At 33.0% G+C, this 18,713-nt stretch overlaps 2 protein-coding genes across 2 annotated transcripts; both read right to left on the bottom strand.

Annotated features, from left to right (window-relative positions):
• Nucleotides 1–3,294: 3,294 nt before the first annotated feature.
• LOC21384766 (protein POLLEN DEFECTIVE IN GUIDANCE 1) lies at nt 3,295–10,779 on the bottom strand. Its single transcript, XM_024177315.1, has 11 exons — nt 10,080–10,779; nt 9,697–9,848; nt 9,273–9,376; nt 8,891–8,979; nt 8,687–8,760; nt 6,353–6,503; nt 6,091–6,258; nt 5,087–5,184; nt 4,868–4,990; nt 4,637–4,705; nt 3,295–3,841 (listed from the first exon to the last, which is right to left on the bottom strand). The coding sequence occupies exons 1-11, from the start codon at nt 10,744–10,746 to the stop codon at nt 3,635–3,637; spliced, it is 1,902 nt and encodes a 633-aa protein (XP_024033083.1). The 5' UTR covers nt 10,747–10,779; the 3' UTR covers nt 3,295–3,634.
• A 5,114-nt stretch (nt 10,780–15,893) lies between these two features.
• Nucleotides 15,894–16,316, bottom strand: LOC21384765 (putative zinc finger A20 and AN1 domain-containing stress-associated protein 8). The gene has a single exon (XM_010091210.1). The coding sequence runs from the start codon at nt 16,314–16,316 to the stop codon at nt 15,894–15,896; it is 423 nt and encodes a 140-aa protein (XP_010089512.1).
• Nucleotides 16,317–18,713: the final 2,397 nt, after the last annotated feature.

The following is an 18,713-nucleotide window of genomic DNA, read 5'->3' as shown; positions in this document are numbered from 1 at the left end:
TTAAACAGTAATTTAAAACTATAAAATAAACGCATGAAAAGTCATCTTTTAAGACATAAATATTGTTATTTTAGTCAAAAAATAGAATATACTTTTTTCTCTTTTAATTATTTTCAAAATAATTTCCTCGATTTCATTTCTTCAAAATCAATAATCAATAAAAATATTCTAAATGCCGACGGCAACAATGTTAAAGTGGATTTTTTTTTCCTAATGTTAGGATATTTGGAAACAATGTTTAATATATTTTTATTGTTTAATTCAAAAAAGAATAAAAGAGTAAAAAGAAGATTCCATGTCCCAAGCCCAAGCAGAAATACTTGAATTGAATTGCAAGTGATAATTTCTTTTCTAAAAATAATTCAGTGCAATTATTTCAAAAATACTATTTTAAAATTATAAGAATGACATACCTTAATAATAAAAAAACACAAAGTATTATTAGAGTAATAATTAAAAGTGAGAATTTATTTTTATTCTACGTTTGTATTTTTATAGTGGATAACACATTAATATTGTCAAATGTTCCGAAAAGGAACCTTTATATTAGGCTACGCAAGCAGCACAGGCCATGACTAATTTTGTTATGTAAAAGAATACGAATGTTAAAGGAGAAAAAGAAAAACAAAACATTTTTTCTTTTTTTGAGAAAATGATATTTTATTTGAGGTGGCTCATTTTGTTGCATATATCTTTTTTTTAATGTGAAATTACTATTTTCTCCTCTTCTGTTCAATGGCATTACGGAGTCACCATTTCCATTCCCGCCGAAATAATCGGAACTTTCGGGATAATTTTCCTTTTGTTTATGGTCTCGCCGTTATTTTTTTTTTTTTTTTCAGAGACGTGTTGTCCTGTTTCTTTTTCATTTATTTTCTTTTTTTTTTATTGATATAAGCATTCATTTCATTTATTTTCTTTTTGCTACTTTTGATTTTTGACTTATTGTATTTGTCACTTCTTCATTCTTCAACGAATGTCTCTTTATGTCATCTTAAAAAAAAAAAAAATTTCGTGAGAAAATTAGCAAATGTAGTAACAAAGGGGAGAAAAAGGGAAAAATTGGTGGGTCTAGGTAATTGATTTGCAAAGAATTAAAAATAATAAATAGATTTTTTCAAGAGAAATTAGGTGACCTCTTTTAAAAGATATCATTTTTCCTTAAAAAAAAAAGCGTGTGGCCATTAACATTGCAATGTGTTGGTGGATCGGATACGGTCAATCAATGATTGATTATTGTCAGTCAATCATTAATTGACGTTGGTTAAACACTTAGTAGATATTGGTCAGTAAGTGATTATTCTAGTTAATTAGGCGAATCATCTATTAACATTTTTCTCTATAAAAAAATTATTTTATGATTTAACAAAATTTGAGAAATTTACTAAAAACATGCTTAAAAAATAAATCATTTTTTGACATAAGCCTTTTTTCAACTATATGATTTTTTATGTTAGAAAATTAGTAAATATAGTAATAAAGGGAATAAAAAAGGCAGCGTGGGTCTAGGCAACTGATGTGCAAAGCATTGAATATATAGATAACGTGAATGTGTAATGAAATGTTCACATCATTTTATTCCAATAGGTACAATAAACTATTTTGCATAATTATGAAAGTTGATTCATATCTTATTCTTCGTACAGCTAAAAGTGTTCTACTTGCATGAACATTTTTTAGCCGTTTACTTTTTCTTTTTTTTTTTTCCCCCTTCTAGAGTTGCAGTTTTGTAAGGATAGATATTTGCTAGTAATCAATCTTATGCAAAACAAAATCCGAATCTGAATTCGATAATCATGGATTAGGAAGAAATTTGTGCTTTTTCTTGGGCCTTAATTTTCTCCACTGTTCAGAAGTCAGCACTTTTGAGAAAAAAAAAGTCAAAATCTACTTTTTTCTCCTCTTTCTCTCTTTTTTGGTAAATAAAATCTCCCTCCTTTTCCTTTATAATTGGTAAAGAAAGTCAAATTTCATTTGTCGCTGCATAATAGGATGCCATAATATTAGGAATTTAAGTGGCTGTATTACCCTTTCACTCCTTGGCTGACAGCACAAAAGCAGTTTTTTACGACACAAAAAATCCTCGACAACTAGTAAAAAAAAAAAGAAAAAAAAAATTGACTTTTGGTTGCAATTACCAAACTTTATTGTTTGGCAAAAAGGAAGATCTTTTATTATTTAGTGAAAAAACTAGACTTGGCTTTTTTTTTTTTTTATTTAAAAGGAAAAAATAGCTGGAATACCAAAAATGTCCTTATTAAAGGATTCCTATATTTGCTCCGAAAATCTATGAACCTTGAGAAAGAGTTTATAAAAGTGACATTATGAACATAATTATAATGATAATGATATTAAATACAAGTATTATATACATGAATGAACCGATATCCTTGCCTGTCTTTGCAGAATTCTGGCATTTGTAGCGAAGTCTTTGGTAGGCTGCAGAAAATGGCAGTTTCCAAATTGGCAAATGTTCCGTATTTATTGTCCCTAATTAAATGGTTTTTTTTCCCCATATTTTTATTTTGAGAAAATGGTAGTGAGTCACTGACATACCATATCTGTGGACCTTCTTTGTCAAATCTCAATTGGCAAATTATTGAAACGACAACAAATATTCAAACAACTCAAGCCCTACCAAGAAGATCAAAACATTCGACAGAACCAAGAATAAAGGAACGAAGGTTGTTGAAGAGGAAGCGAGGAAGAAGACAACCATATATGAAAATCCCTTAGGATAACGAATAATATACAAAGCAGAAGGGTGATAATCATTGAACTAAATCATCAATTTTAAAATCAGCCATGCAACTTGGATAACGACACAAGACATTAACAAAAAAAAAAAAAAAAAAAAAAATTACTAGCAACTTTTAATGCATAGGGTAAGATTTCGAATAGGAATGTGATTTTTTATAACAGTCTAGAGTTTGAATCCCATCGTACTATATTAAAAAAAAAAAAAAAAAAAAAAAAAACCTTATAGATTAGTCGGGCTTACCATGTTGTGAGACATATTTACCCTCCAAAATAAAAGAATGACTTTTGTTGCAAATTCTACCGGAGGAGTTTCGGCTCTCAAATCTAGCCAAATACCTTAAAAGATTACTGTAAAAAAAGAAATTGACAAAACTGTGACCATGATAGAGCTTGGACATCAAAATAAAAGCACCCACCTTTACACGGCATGCATAAAACAAAAAGACGATCAATGTTTGAACTAAGTATAGCTATAAAAGACAATGGTGGACAAAATTGTTAACAATATTATTTTCCTCTGAAAAAAGCATATAATTCTTCAACAATCTTTTTTCATTTGAATACAGGGAGCTAAATGACAATTGACATTATCGATTTTGCAATTTTGAAGCGGCTTTGTTGCCTTTGTATACACAGCCAATTCGCTACGGAACAAGTAGTAACCTTTCTATGTAACAAAATTGAAAGATAACCACCCTGAGAACTCAACAAAAGACCATAAGACGGGGATGCTCTGCCTCATGCTGTTCTAAACTTCTGGACCATGCGGTCAAAGACAGTTCCAGTGGGTTTGATCTTTAACCCGTCAACGTTGACCGACTTTCAGCAGCCAGAGAAGTCGAGCCTGATGTATGTGAAGATTTCTTTCTTTGAATTAATCAGAATGGAGATGATGTTTTCTTTTCCGGCACCTGTTGACATACCACGTCGCGTGCTGCTTTAATCCCATGCCTATCAGCACCTTGAGACTGGTTAACATAACATAGGTCATGAAAAACAGCAGAATAATCCAAAAGAGCTTCCATGGCAAGGGATTGGAAGGAAGGTGGGCAGAATATACTGGAGTCAATACTCGAATTACCTAAAACCATTATTAGTGTTAGAGCTAGAACTGTAATATTATTGTGCATAGAAATGATAACGATATAAAAACGACCCCACATAGATGCATAGAGAAATGTTAAGAAAACCGTTGTCCATTCGCAATTCTGAAATAATGCTTCAAGTCAAGGGGTGTTTGCATACATTTCATTTAACACATTTCGATATACTCACTACACGGTGTGATGTGTAGAGATGGTACAACACTAGCGTTAAGGCCGCTCTCAAAATAAAATATTCAAGAAAACATTTTGAACCTTTTCTTCATGCAAAAGAATAACATCTTTCAACACCTATTTTCATAACGGGTACAAGAAAGTATCGCACTTCACTTACTATAACGGATAACCAATAAAGGATTACTTTGGCTGGAAAGAAATGCAAGAATTTTTTAGGACAAAGCAATGGATTCAATGACCTTTTTGAGAAAGCACAGTTTTCAGCACTTTTTTGGGCTTTACGCACAAAGACTATAAGGGTTTCTCACTTGATTTGATAGTCTCAACTGGAGGGCTATAATTGGGAGTTAGCTTTTGTCCTTAGTTTTTTTTTTTTTTTTCCGTCTTGCTTTTTCTAGTTTTTTCCTTTTTATTTTTGTTTAGTGGGATTCTTGTTGAGGATATCTCATCCTCAGCTTCCTTTGTATTGATCTTTTTTTTTTTTTTTTTTTTTTCAATATAAGGTCTTTGTTTATTATCAAAAAAAAAAAAAAAAATTCTAGAGTGTGTTCTAAAACCAGGGAATCCATGTTAAGAGCAGTATAAGTAGAGCTTACCACACAAGCTGGCGCCAGAGGAACAAACGAGAGAATGTTCTTGGAATCATCCGATTGTATATTCAAAGTCTAAGAACATTTGTAAACAAAAGTCAGATTGCCATAAAACAGAAATATAGAAAAGAAAAATACAAGTTATGATGTTGTAACTGCTGGAAATCTCCTCTATTCTTGTCACTAGAAGCATAATACACGTTATGATGTTATAGTTTCTACTGTGTCAAAATATACCTGTTTGCAGAGGTCCTCAAGAAACTCGGAGTATGCAGTGGGCTTTATGCCGTTAAATTTAGCAATGAATGAATGTTTTATGATATCAACAGCCATTTCACAAAGGTACACCAAGAGAGCATTCTGTATTTACCAAAAGAAGTGGAGTCAGACAAGCTGTGCAACAGGGGTAAATTATGTTTTCCATCAGAAGGTGATTTGAAAGTCGGTATAACTTACAAAAAGAAAACTTTCAAACCAGGGACCCTCCGCCTCCAGAATGTTTTGAGCTAAAACAAATAAGATATATGCTGAAATATGGAATCTCTCCACTGAATCTGGTAGGCAATGACATAAAAGAAAAAAAGGAAAAGAAAAATTGTAAGACTAGATCAATCACAATAATTAGACAGGAGAAGGACCTGAACCTTGAAATACGGAAGAATGCATAAAAAAATTTTTAAGCATTCCAGAAGAGTTTAGACCAAAGTATGCAGCCCCCGGTTTTTAGTTTGGAATTTGTGCTTCTACGTTAGAACCTAGGCACATAAACTGAATAAAGGACTTGTGATACCCAACCACAACAAATGCCCAAGTGTCTGAACCAGAATTGGCATAAATGAAAAAGGAAACGGTTCAGAAAACCTTAAGTTTCACTAACGTATATATTTTTTCTGCATTAACCGTGAAAGAATCCGTTTGCATTAACCACCAGCATTGAAGTTACATTATTAACCAGACCATTTCAAGGAATGCATTGTCCAATAGTGTTCTATCAGAAAAGACAAGGGAGAACAATGGTTTTATCTTCTTTAACCGTTAAAAGCAATATAATAATACATTGGGTCTGTTTGGGAGAGCTTCCTAAAAGCTATTTTTAGCTTCTTAGGTTCAAAAGCTACTTTTGGAAGTGTTTGGATGATCTGTCAGAAGTGCTTTGGCTTTTCAGAAGAGCTTCCAGTCAAAGCCAAAAATTGCGACTTCTAAAAAAATCACTTATGAATAGACTTTGAAACTTATACCAGAGTTAAGGCATTATAAACTTAATTCCAACACTTTTATTGCTTATTAGAAAATTTAAAAATCATTTTGACCCATTAAGCTCTTTGTTCCAAACACTTACTGAAAAGCCACAACTTTTGCTTCTCTTCTTCTACTGGCTAAAAGTAAAAGCAAAAGCTCTGCCAAACGGGCCCATTATCATCAGGATAAACCAAATACGAAAAGTTAGAGAGCTAACTTACCATAGTATACCATACTATGAATATTGTCTTTACTAAAGCGCTTAAAAACATTGCTCTTTATCTCAGCAAAGTTATTTGACACCAACAAAGCCATCAATGCATTGTTGTGAGCAACAATACAGGTCGATAAAGTAATTGCCTGAGCTAATAAGATAAAAGAATGAACAAGTATAAATTGTTAAGGAGCCAAATTAGACATTCAAGCAGTTTAATAGACAGCCTTAACAACAGTACACGAAAAATAATCAGTAACAAAGGATATTGGAAGCAGCAACAGCTAAAGTTTCGTCACACACATATCTCCAAATCCAGAAGCTCATGTTTTCTGACGAAGAGTTTGCAAGTCCTTCAGCTGAATTAAATAGAGTTTGCAACACGTCTCCATTAAAACTTTGACATAATTTATCGAATATCTGCAAGGACATAAAAGGATACCCTTATTAGGTTTAGGCCACACCACATTGACAGTTATTACAACAAACAATTCCCCGAGTTGTAAGATTAATGTTAGACCAGCAATTTTTTTAATAACAGTGTCCAAAAAATTAACATCATCTAAGTTGTGATAAGTGCATTGTGCCTTCTTATGTAGCAACTTTTTTTCACCCAAAAATCCCCCAAACCACTTAGTAAGCTTGAGCTAAAAATGGGAGCCCCCATCGAACCAAACAATCTTTGGGAGCTAAAAACTCTTGGGGCCTGTTTGGTTCCCATGTTCAAATTCAGGTGATTTGAACGATTTGATTTGAATTGAACAACCAAACAGAATCATTTGAATTGCAATCTGAACTGATGTTTTGATATGCGCATAAAATGTCAATCTAAATATAGAATAAAATCTGAATTTGTGTTTGGATAGATGTTGAAAACAGTCATTTGAAAAGTTAGTGGTTTTTCTAACAAATCTAACAAAACCTTAATGTTGACGATAGATTTTAATAGGGTATATGGATGGATTTTTATTTCTTTCTTGCATTGAATGCATTAAAAGGATGATCGTATCAATTGGAGATGAAACAAAGAAGAATAGCATTTTGAATCTTTCAGTTTTCATGTAGTAGAAGAGAGAGAAAAATAGATTTTTTTGAGTTAAAATGGTTCCCATGGTTGTAATTTAGGTGGTGGGCAGGTTGCATACTCAGTGTTGGGCAATTGAACTCTATTTCAATTAAGTTTCAAATTCGAACTTAGTGCGCTACCAAACACTCATTTAGGCTGTGGCCTTCATCTGGAATGGACAAATTCAACCAAACAGGGGTTTGGTTATTCCCCATGAGAGATCCTGAGAAATTGAACCTAAAAACATGTGATAGCAAACCACATGCCTAACTGCTCAACCAACCCTTATGATTGTCATGAACAAAACTGGTATTTCTAGATTATGGTAGCTTCCTATTAATAATCTACCATTTCTAGATTAGGGGTGTCTTTTTCAAGATGTAAAGAATCTTAAACTCCACCATCATCAAATCTCCCAAATACAATTTCTGCCAAGTACAGGATCAAATGTCGATATTGATCTTGGACAAAGTTGACACAGACTCAAGTTGTAACTGATCACAGCTTCGTGAAGGAATGGGTGGAGCGGTGGTCGTAGTCCATACTAGAATGACAATGTCATAAAAATGGTGACTTTATTTAGCGGCAACGTGTATATTATCTCATCTGACAATGGAAGTCCAAGCTTAGTAAATGAGGGAAATGTGATGGGCAAGCGAGAGTTTCTCCAACTCCACTACAGTTCGCGACTAGGCACAACATTTTGATCAAACACATCCTTAGAAAAAATTAGCTCATACTTGGCATGCTCTGATGTTGACCACTTAGGTAGCTCGAAAGCGCGCCTGCTCAAGCCCTTCTTGCAGTGGTCTTGCTGAAGACGTCCAAAGGTGCACTTAAGTGCAAGGACTCTCTTAGAATACGAGCAATCCAAATACATCGTTGGGCACTGAGGAAGAATCTTCGTGGGAGTCATTCGAGTGTCCTTGCAAGACATGCTACAACAAGGGCTTGAGTAGCAATTGCTCAGCAAGTGTCCGACCAGGCATGCGGGTTGGCGTCTAAGCAGTCGCCCAAATGGCATCTGATATTGTCGAGCTTGAGCCAATTTTTTTGGACAATGTGTCCATGACAATGTCATGCTTAGTTGTGAATTTTTTGGACAATGTGTCCATGACAATGTCATGCTTAGTTGTGTTTCTTTAGTGGAGGTGGGAAACTTCGGCTTGCCCATCACACTCCTTCAATATTTAGCTTTGACTTCCATTGCACAAATTCCTTACACGTCACCCCTAAGTCGAGTCTCCATTGTCTACAAGTCATTCTAGTGTGAGAGAAAAATAAAAATACAACTCGCTTTCTCTATAAAATCATTAATTGCATATAAAAAAAAAGTCACTTGCATACAGAGAAGCCATCTAGAACTTTATTTTTGCAGGTAAACATTAAATGAATTGCAGTCATCTTTTGCCTTAGTTATTTTTGCCTCTGCAAAGATTTTGGTCCGGGTAAGAAGAAAAACATTTCTTTTTTTTTAAATACAGATTGTTCATAGGGTTCAGTAATAATGAACTTGTAGGGACTACTTAGTACTTACTTCCAATACATTGTAGACCACATACAATTTGAATGTTCCTTGACCACGGATCATGTGATATATTAAGCTGATATCTGAAGCAAACAAAAAAAGCAAGGAGTCAAATTCGCAGGATACACTTACGGTAATGCCAGTGAAAAGTTGAGGTAAATTAGTAGAATAGCTGAGAGAAAGCAAAAGGATAGTTGCATATCCTTACTAAACCTGCTCGCTCCAAAAGGGTGACTCCACAAACCATTATTAAAAAACAGCCAAAATCAGAAAGCTCTGCTGCAGATGGCCTTTTGAACTGCCTGCCACAAGCATGGTTAGGCTATTCTATAAATGAGGTAACTGCACAAAAATTCAAGTACTCAACTAAATGAACCAAAAAACATGTATTCAGTGACGGCAGGACATAACAGACGCCCATGCTCCTCAACTCACTGCCCCATGTACATGAAGAGAACAACCTTCATTCTTTCTATTATCATATAAGCATCAGCTAATTAGTTTTCCAAAATATAATTTGTTTCATTTATAAAATGGTAAATAACCCAGCAATACATGTCATTTTTATCCTTTAAAGCAAGGAAGATGCACTAACCTCGTTTTTAGAAGTCTCCAAAAGGTTATCAGAATTCTTGCTGGCATGATCGTTAACAGCGACAGAAATGAATCAAAGCAGACAAAGAAGCCGACGTTTATGAGCTGTAAAATATTTTTTTATGTGAGAATCGTTATTAGACTTTAATATCCCGTTTAAACAAATTACTTTTGTATTAAAGAAGTCCTTATCAACTAAGTGTTAAATTCCCATCTGAACCAGAAAGGCAAATGTCTGGAAAAAGAAAGAAACTCAACTCCATGAAACGAAAGGGAAAAAGAATCAATCTTAATGCTAAAGTCAAGCCCCACTTTGAATATTGTCAAGAGACAAACAAAACAATTAACCATATAAATAATAAACCTCCAACAACCGGTTTGTTTTAAATGAATAGTTATAAAACTACGAAGCAGTTGAATTTTACCAGTTCACATCTCCAGGGCAATCGGAAGATTGTATCATAAACTCTTTCACGTTCTTTCTCATTACCCGCAGTAGTTGTATTCCGCAAAGAATTCCCACTTAACATATCATCCATGAAGTATTTCAATGGTGATTTCTCGGAAGAAAACATGTCTGACAAATAAACCAAAGCATCATAAGTAGTTGAACTCACTTCAGTGTCTGCGCGTGCTCGTTAAAGGAAAGGCTGAAACATAATCATTTTCGCTAACAAATTCACTAAAAAGACTTCAACAAGTAATAGTTTTCGGTACAATTTCAGCGCTAGAATAACTTCAATTCCTTCTTCAACAACCAGAAAACAGGAAAAGCAACGAAATTCGGGAACTTTACAGTGAGACTCACAATTTGGATCTTCTGCCATGAGCCGCTTCCAATCCAACGATTCAGCGGTCTCCAATTTTGTAACCACGTTCCCATTCGGCTCGTTCCTCTGCTTCCCGGCGGAATTCACCTCCACACCGCTCTCGACCTTTTCTTCACCGCACACACGCGACGCAACATCTTCAACGACTCCATCACCGCCGCCGCCGCCGCCATTGACGCTCCTCTGCCTCAACTCTCCGCAATTAAACACATTCTGAAACCCCGGCGACTCCGCGACCACCGTCGTCACCGTTGAAACACTCCCGCCATTCTCCTGCCAAACAACCTTCGCGACGCCGAAACCCTCGCAATTCAGTTCAACTCCGTTCGAACAGTTGTAGCTCGAAGAGAACGCGTCGGCGATTCTAGAACCGTCCGTTACTGAACCGAATTCGAGGCCATTCTCGGCGATCGTATCCTCGGGAATCGGGGACTTGATGGCCGCTGCCATCGTCGCCTTCTTTCGCTTCCTTCGTTTCTTCCGATGCAGCTTCTGCTTCTCATCGGATTGGTCATGGCGGTGATCGTGATTCCGAATTGGATCTGAGTTTGAACGACGGAGAAGAGCTTCGTCGGCGTCGTCGAAGGAACTGGTTTCGGAGAGAATGTGGAAGGAGAGCTTTCTTCCGGCGGGTCTCAACGCCATGGCCACCACCACCCGATGACCTCAAAAATAATAAATAGATAAATAAATAAATAAAACTGTTTTGTGATGCTTTGAAGGAACGGTGAAGTGGGATAAACGTCAATCCGGCAGTGCCACGTCATCACGGTATGACGTGCACTGGCGCATTTTATTCGCTGGCGTTTCACTTTATGACATTAGTAGCGAAAGCCAAGAGGTTTGTAGTCACGTTTGTTTCACCGTTTAGTTAAGTTTAACTCAATTTAAAAGATAAATACAGTTTAAATTAATATTTAATAAATATATAATTTAAATTATATTTTTTATTTAAATTGAATTAAACAATTTAATTTAAAATTTAATTTTCTTTCAAGTTCAACCGTTAAAATTATTTTTAAACAGTAAAAAAGTGAACACTCTCTTTATTTTTTATTCTTACCAAACACAAATTTAAATTTTATTTCTTGTTCAAATTAAAACTTTAATAGTACATCTAAGCGTCAATTCAAACTACAATTTAAATCATACAGTTTGAATTTTTTATTTAAATAAAAAAATTAAATTAATAAAATTTAAATTAATGAATTAAACAGGGGCTAAAATTATAGAGTCGTTTGAATGTTTCAAAATTTGCTATCGTCTAGAGGACAATTTAATGCAGTGTATCGTTTGAGTATAAAAACAGAGGAGACAATAACAAAGGCGTTCCTTTGGTTTTCCGGTTTAGGTTATTAACACCGTTACCTAAACCTATTTTAGAATAGTTTGTGTTTTTACTTTTTAAATAGTAAAAAAAGAAAAGTATAAGTTAGATTTTTTAATTAATATTTGAACAATACATGAAAAAGAGCTCTTTTTTTTTTTTTTAAAGCCTTTGAATTTATTTAGATAAATAAATCAAAAGCACATTTTATTATAAAAAATAGGATTATTGTCATAAATATCCCTCAAATTATTTACTTTATTTCAAAGTATTATTGATTTTTCAAAACAATTTAAAATACATCTTAATTTATATAGAATGAATCGAAATGCCTCATCCGTTTGATTCCGTATGGAATTGATGACTTGGTGTGCAATTAAACATGAACTAAAATCATTAAATTCTAATTAAATGTATAAAAAAGATTAAATGTTACAAAACCAATGAAAAAACTGAAAAAACCTGCTTTTAAAAAAAAAAAATTAATACACTCATTCAAATCTGAGATCCAATTCAATTAAAAAAAAAATCGAATTGCATTTCCCACTCAGGATACAACACCAAATGGAAATGGTGATCGATCATCAGCAATACTTTTTTTTTTCCTTTGTTGGCAAAAGAGCAATCCCTCGTTTGTTTCGGATCCATGGAAGTACTAAAAAAAAAAAAAAAAAACAATGACAAAACTCAAATGACTTATTCATTTACACTTAAATTTTAAAAAAATTTAAACTCAAATTACAACTTTATTTAAATTTATATTCTTTTGTAAAATTTAAATTTAAATTTAAATTAATTTAAATTTAAATTTTAACTTGAGTTTAAGATTAAAATCTGAATTTAAGTTTTTCTTTCGACTTAAATTTCTAAACTCAAACTAAAATTAATAAACAGTATTTTTTTTCTTCTTAAAAACGCTATAATTTTTTCGTTTTAATTCTAATTAAAATTATTTTTATACGTTTATAATAAAGAGATAAATAAAACATCACCCATATATCCTATTAAAATTTTCTATCATCATTAAATTTTTATTAAAATATTATCTAAATAGAAATTCAAATTTTAACCTACCTAAATATAAACTCAAAGAGATTTACATTTCAAATCATAACTCAAATGTATACAATTAAACATAAACTCAAATTAAATACAAGTGAACAAGCATAAAAATTCTCAAAAAAAAAAAAAAAAAAAATGAGAAAAAAAAACCCAACTCTCCCCTCTGCCTTTCCCATCTTTTGCTCTCAAAACTGTTTAGACAAACACAAGAACAAAGCAAAGAATGGCTCTGATCTTCTCCATTATGCCGAGAAACGAACCGTCGAATTCGTCACTTGGCCACCATCGTAGCAGAGGCAGATTACCACCACCAACCATGCCGAAACTTCTCAAATTCGCTGGCGAAAGGCTTGGAGGCAGCTGAAATCGCGAAAGGGGTAGTTCGTTCGTGAGACGGATTGGCTGGGTTCGCAACGAGACGGCGCGATTAGGAGGCGGCGGGCTGGTTTTGTGTGGGTAGCAGCAATATTATGAAATGGGTTCGCTAGAGGGGATGGGATAGCAGTGGATTGCTGGGCTCGGCACTAGCGGTGCGGCGGGGTCACGGCGGTGCAACGGAGTCGCGGGTTGTGGTAGGCGCCGCCGCGATGATACTTCTGTGGGTGTAGGTGTGAGGTGTTTGGCTATGCAAATTGATTAGGTTTTTGTTTTTGGGTCTGCTAGTGATAGGAAGAAGACGAGTCTTAGGTTTTTTATTATGTTTTTTTAATAAAAGTTTTTTTATTACTTTTTAATATTTAATTATTTTGATACACTTAATTAGAATTTAATGGCATTAATTAACTTTAATGTATGCCACATAAGCAAATCTGTTAGGAATATAGATGGATTTAGATAGAAGGAGCATTTTGCTACGTTTTTTTATATAGGAGGTATTTTGAATTGTTTTAAAAAATTAATAGGCATTTTGAAACAAGAGTAATTATAAAATTAATCCTAAAATATAATGTAGCATAAACATATTTGTTTTGTTGTTCACGAACAAAAGGTAAAAATGTAAATAAAAAAGATTTTTAGAAGTTCTTTTTTTACAAGTATTAAAGAGTAACTTATTTCAAAATAGTTTATAAAAGTCAAAAACACTTTAAAAGTGTCTATTTAAATAGACTCAAAAGTAACTTTTATACAAAAATAGCCAAAACAACCCTTTTTTAAGCCAATTTAAATAGGCTCACTGTGAGTATTATACTAATTTGGTCTCCAAATTTTTAATGTTATCATTAACATATTACTATTTGAATGTTAGTATTTTTGATAAATTTAATCCTTGATACTAAATGGATTTACAAAAGTTACACCAAGTGAAATATTATAGTTTTCAAGGATAAACAATATACAAAATATTTTGCACTTAAGTTATGTTCGGTAATTGGTAGGATAGAAAAGAAGAAAGAAGTGGTGGAAGGAATAATTTGATGAAGAATGGTAGAGTGGCCTATTTCGTAAGAAGGAATAGATAAATAAGGTAGATAGAAATTAGAATGGCTCACCATTGGTTTTTTTTAGAAATCGGTCCATCAACCTTTGAAGAATGAGGACTCAAATTTGAGCTTGGTGCTCTAAGGCATAGGTCTAATGATTTATCATAAAAATCTTAGTAAAAAACCAAGAGAAAAATCAATATTAATCGTTGATGGTAAAAATTCGTCAACAAAATAATAATAAAATTTTAAATGGTTTGCATGAATTTAATGATCTAAAACACAATTAAAAACAATAAAACAGTAAGAACACACAAGAATTATAGTGGTTTACCCTTAGTTTGAAAGCTACGTCTACTGTGGGGATGAGAGAAAATTCATTATTTTTGAGGAAAATACACGCTCTAATGCTCCAAATAAGACCTGGAGATTTTTTGACCTACAATCCCTTATTTTTATCCTTGATCACCGCCCTTGCTTGTTTCCCTATTTAATTCGGAGATATTTTCCTTATCCTTTAAGATAGTTTCTTAAAAGAATATAGATTACAATCAATCAAGACGATTCTCTTATTCAAATTTCATATATTCGAATTACAAATAGCAAATCCTGGAGCTAATCTCACGAATCTCCCGTCTTTCGTAGCCTCGACTTTGTAAACGCTCCCAGAACCATCTTTGCCTATGATTGCAGGTATGGACGACCTCATGTCGTCCTCTGTCTTTTCTAAACAATCAACTTCCTTCGTATGTCTGACATCTCTTTCCAACGGTCTGCTTCTAAGAGTGTTATGTCATCTTTGGACATCAATAATGATCTTAGATATAAAAAATCTTGAATCTTTCATAAGCTATATTTTTCTGATTAATACATCCTACCAAATAATTATAACATTAAAATATCACTCATTACTCTTCTCATATTTATCCCTTAAAATCCTTACATTTTCTAAAATAACACGAGTGAGGATAGATTGCAACATCTTGATTTTGATGGGATTTTTGTAAGTCAATTGATTTTTCTATTAGAGATTTGGGACCAAGTTGTCCAAAGTTTCAAAATAAGGACCTGAGTGTCAATAAAATAGAAGTGTGGGGACTTAGTTGTCCAAATTATCAAAATGAGGACCAAAATGTTAAGAAAATGTGTGTTTATGGACCCAATATCTAAATTTTCAAAATGGGAATACAAGCACCAAAGACCAAAAATTTGAGAACCTGAAGTGCAAAAAAACTTGCTTGTTAATATAGAAGTTTATTTGTTTCTCTAGATTCTAAGACTACTGGAGTTTTACGATCTTTTTATTTCTTTTTCTTTTTTTTTAAATACTCAATAGAGTTGTAGATGCAAATTTTCAATTTGCTACATATAGCCTTTCTATTGGAACAAAATTATCCAGTTTTTTTCTCTGAAATTGATTGTTTAAGGAAAAAAAAAGTTATCTATGGGCAACATTAGTATTGAGAACCACAAATAATAAAGAGTTGACTTCACTTATAGGACTCACGCTACACAATTCACTCTGTATTAGTATGTAATATTAAACACCATTAGTACCCATTAACATATTATTCTTGATCAAGTGATGTGTTATCAAGAAAATTGGTTACGTGAGTAATTAATACAAAAAATAAAAATTCAAAGGACAATTTGTCAAGATAATTAAACATTCGAGTATCAAAAATAACAAAATTCTTGTAGTTCAGGGACTACCCCTGATAATAACCCAATTATACAACTCCAACACTCAAAAAATGAAAGAACAATAGTAAGAGAAATCCAAGTTTTCTGAACTCATGGTATAAAATTCTAACCACCATCCAACTCATAAAATCACAATGGTTTTTCTCTTATCACAATAATCTGCAATTGAAAAAAAATATATTTGACGATTACAAACAAAAGAACTGAAACCATAAACTATAGTATTTGGAAACCAAAAGAAGGAAAAAAAAAAAAAAAAGAAGGAATATTCTACATCTCTATGCTCTCCACATCAACTTATCACCCTTGATGATCTCAGCCAAATCTTGGTCATTCCGGCCACGAACGGTCTTGTAATCGACGTTGCAAGCATGAGCCTCCGGTAACCGGTGCCTTCCACAGAACAAATTCCCACACCGGCACCGGAACCCCGTCAGCCCGACCTTCTTGTTGCAGCTCTTGCACCTGTTTTTCCCGACCGTCAAACTCCCCATCAGAGCCGTCACTTCAGAAACATCTACGTCGTCTTGGGACGTTGAAGAAGAATATGCGTGATCAGGTTGATCGACGGTTGTGATTGAGTTCGAACTCGGTATTATGATCTCTCGCTTGAGGAAGTCTTTGTAGCACTTGGAACACATGTTTCGGTTCTCCGTTGTTCCGAAGAAGCCGCAGCCATTAACGCAAAGAATCGGTTCCATGTATGAAATCTTCACGCGTACAGTACCAGCTTTCCTTTATCTCTTCAAAGTCTTAATGATCACTTAATTTGCTTATGATTTCGGACGAATGCTTTTTTGCTTCTTTGCAGTATTGAATTTCATAACGGTGTGCTGATATATATATATATATATATATATATATACAAAAATTCTAGAGGTTGTTGATAATCTTTTCTAAGTCTGAATCTGAATCCGAGTTAGATTTTATTTCAAGGAATTGGAACCTGTCCTAATTTCAATAGGATTGATCAGATTTTGATATATATGTATATATATATATATATGGTGTCCTCAATGAATTCTAATTCCTCTAGCATATATTACTTGTTTTATTATTTTTTAGTAAAAAAAAAAAGAAAAATTTAAGGGATTTACCAAACGGGAATTAGATAACAGGCAATATTGATATGCGTAGTCTATTTAACTATTGAGTACACGCCTCATTCTCAAAATAAATAAATAAAAAAAAGAAACTTGAAACATAATTATTCCATGTTAAAAGAAAAGGAAAAATACCATATGTTTTATATAAATAACACTAGATTTATAAAACAGACTGAAATACCTTCTGAAGCGATTAAATTTTTTAAAAAAATTTAAAATGTGAAGATTATCCTTCACAATGTATAGATGTTATTTTAAATATGACAACTAAAAACTAACTAATAAATTTAAAATGTTCAAATACATGCTTCAATCATACAAATACTTATTCTGAGGGTTTTTAATTTTAAAATTGATTTTATTTCATATTTGTGTTTAATAATATTTTAAATTCTTTTTAATTAAGGTGGTGAAGGGTAATCTTGATACTTTAAAAGATTTGATTGCTTGAGAGAATATTTTGAGCCTGATTGTATAAATACATATGGTATTTTGGACATTTGCATAATAAAAAGGGAACAATATTTAGACAAAATACAAGCAATGTTTTGAATCATCATATGTTCGTTTTTATGCTCATGGTTTACTTGTTTCTTGAGAAATTCTGGGGGATATCCTTTGTTTAAAGTTTACGATGTTTCTAGTTTTGTTAAATTAAAAAAATTGACTTTCCTAAATCTTATGATTGATTTTTGATAAATATTGATTGATTAATCATTGATGTACGTGCAATATATCATATTTCTGTCATACATATTATCGATTTTAGATTAAAGAAAAGGAGAGATTTTCTTGATTAAATAAAACAATGGACATTTAATAAAAGGATGATTTAAAAAAGATTGTTATTGCCCTAAAAAGAAAGATCATATTGGGTTGAATACTCCAATTTACGAGGAGAAACAGTGGAAGTTCTTATATGCAGGTTAGACGTTGCTCTTTTCATTATTTATCTTTCGAAAATCACCAAAGAAAAACTAAAAGAGAAGTTTTGAGGAATGAAACGAAAATATTTCAGTTTCGGAGTTACTCAAGAATATTGGAGCATTTGAGTTGTGCTACACAAATAAACTAATCAAAGATGGATATAGGTGATATAAATTTTAACTACAATAAAATTGTTGACTTAAATCGGAATACCTATAAAAGTATAGCATAAATCTGAATCACAAAACCTAAATGGCAAAAGGCAGGCCAAACCATAATCAAACTACTGCTATATGAAACAAACAAATTTTTTTTTTTTTTTGCCTCATGAAAAACAAACTTTTATGTTGAAGATATACACACATCTCGGTAAAATGATAGAGAAATCATCACCAAGATAAAAAAAATTTACGATGGGCAGGCAGGTGAAAATTGTCAATCGAGAATAGATTTCTTGCAGAAACAACTGCAAAAATCGAGCTGTTAATTTCAATTGGACTAAACGGACTAACTCAAAGAATAGCTCTTTGGGACCGACCTAAGCCGAGGGCAAGAGATTTAGGCCCAAAAATCTAACCAGACAAGGTCAGGCAAGCTCGACTAAGATTTTTTTCATTTTTTTATTTTTCCTTTATAAAAAGAGATATTTAGAGAACCTCGCAGATTTTAAGAGTAGATTGACATTTACTAGTGTACCTAAAACTGTTTCATTTTATGCTATGCGGCATAATAAACTTTAGAGTAATAAGTCTAAAATACCCCCGCGTAAATTAAGATTTTTTTTTTCCTCTTTTATCTCTCTCACCTCCCAGCCGTGACTTCCTCTCCCTTCTCTCCCAGATTTTAGGATTTTTTCATTGATTTTTTTGTGTTTTTTTTTTTGTTATTCTGGCAATGGCACTGCCGCCAGTAATGGTGGTTACTGATAGCTACCGATTAGTAACCATCTGGTATCCAGGTGGATGCCGATAATCATGGAAAATATTGAATTTTTAGGTATTTCGGATAATATGGAGTATCCCGATTGGATACTGCTTTTGTTGTCGGATAACAGTAGATGTTTAA

The sequence above is a fragment of the Morus notabilis genome, unplaced genomic scaffold (genome assembly GCF_000414095.1).
Source record: "Morus notabilis unplaced genomic scaffold, ASM41409v2 Scaffold2466, whole genome shotgun sequence".
NCBI lineage: Eukaryota > Viridiplantae > Streptophyta > Magnoliopsida > Rosales > Moraceae > Morus > Morus notabilis.
The sequence above is the reverse complement of the archived record's forward strand: the minus strand, read 5'-3'. Positions and strand labels throughout refer to the sequence as shown.

What these genes read in the sequence shown, in the direction of transcription:
- LOC21384766 (XM_024177315.1), bottom strand. Translation starts at nt 10,746, where the DNA reads ATGGCGTTGAGACCCGCCGGAAGAAAGCTCTCCTTCCACATTCTCTCC. An exon ending in CATGGCAGAAGATCCAAATT is followed by an intron (nt 9,849 to 10,079) that starts GTGAGTCTCACT and finishes TTTATTTGTCAG; the next exon opens with ACATGTTTTCTTCCGAGAAA. An exon ending in TTTAGCTGTTGCTGCTTCCA is followed by an intron (nt 6,259 to 6,352) that starts ATATCCTTTGTT and finishes AACAATTTATAC; the next exon opens with TTGTTCATTCTTTTATCTTA.
- LOC21384765 (XM_010091210.1), bottom strand. Translation starts at nt 16,316, where the DNA reads ATGGAACCGATTCTTTGCGTTAATGGCTGCGGCTTCTTCGGAACAACG.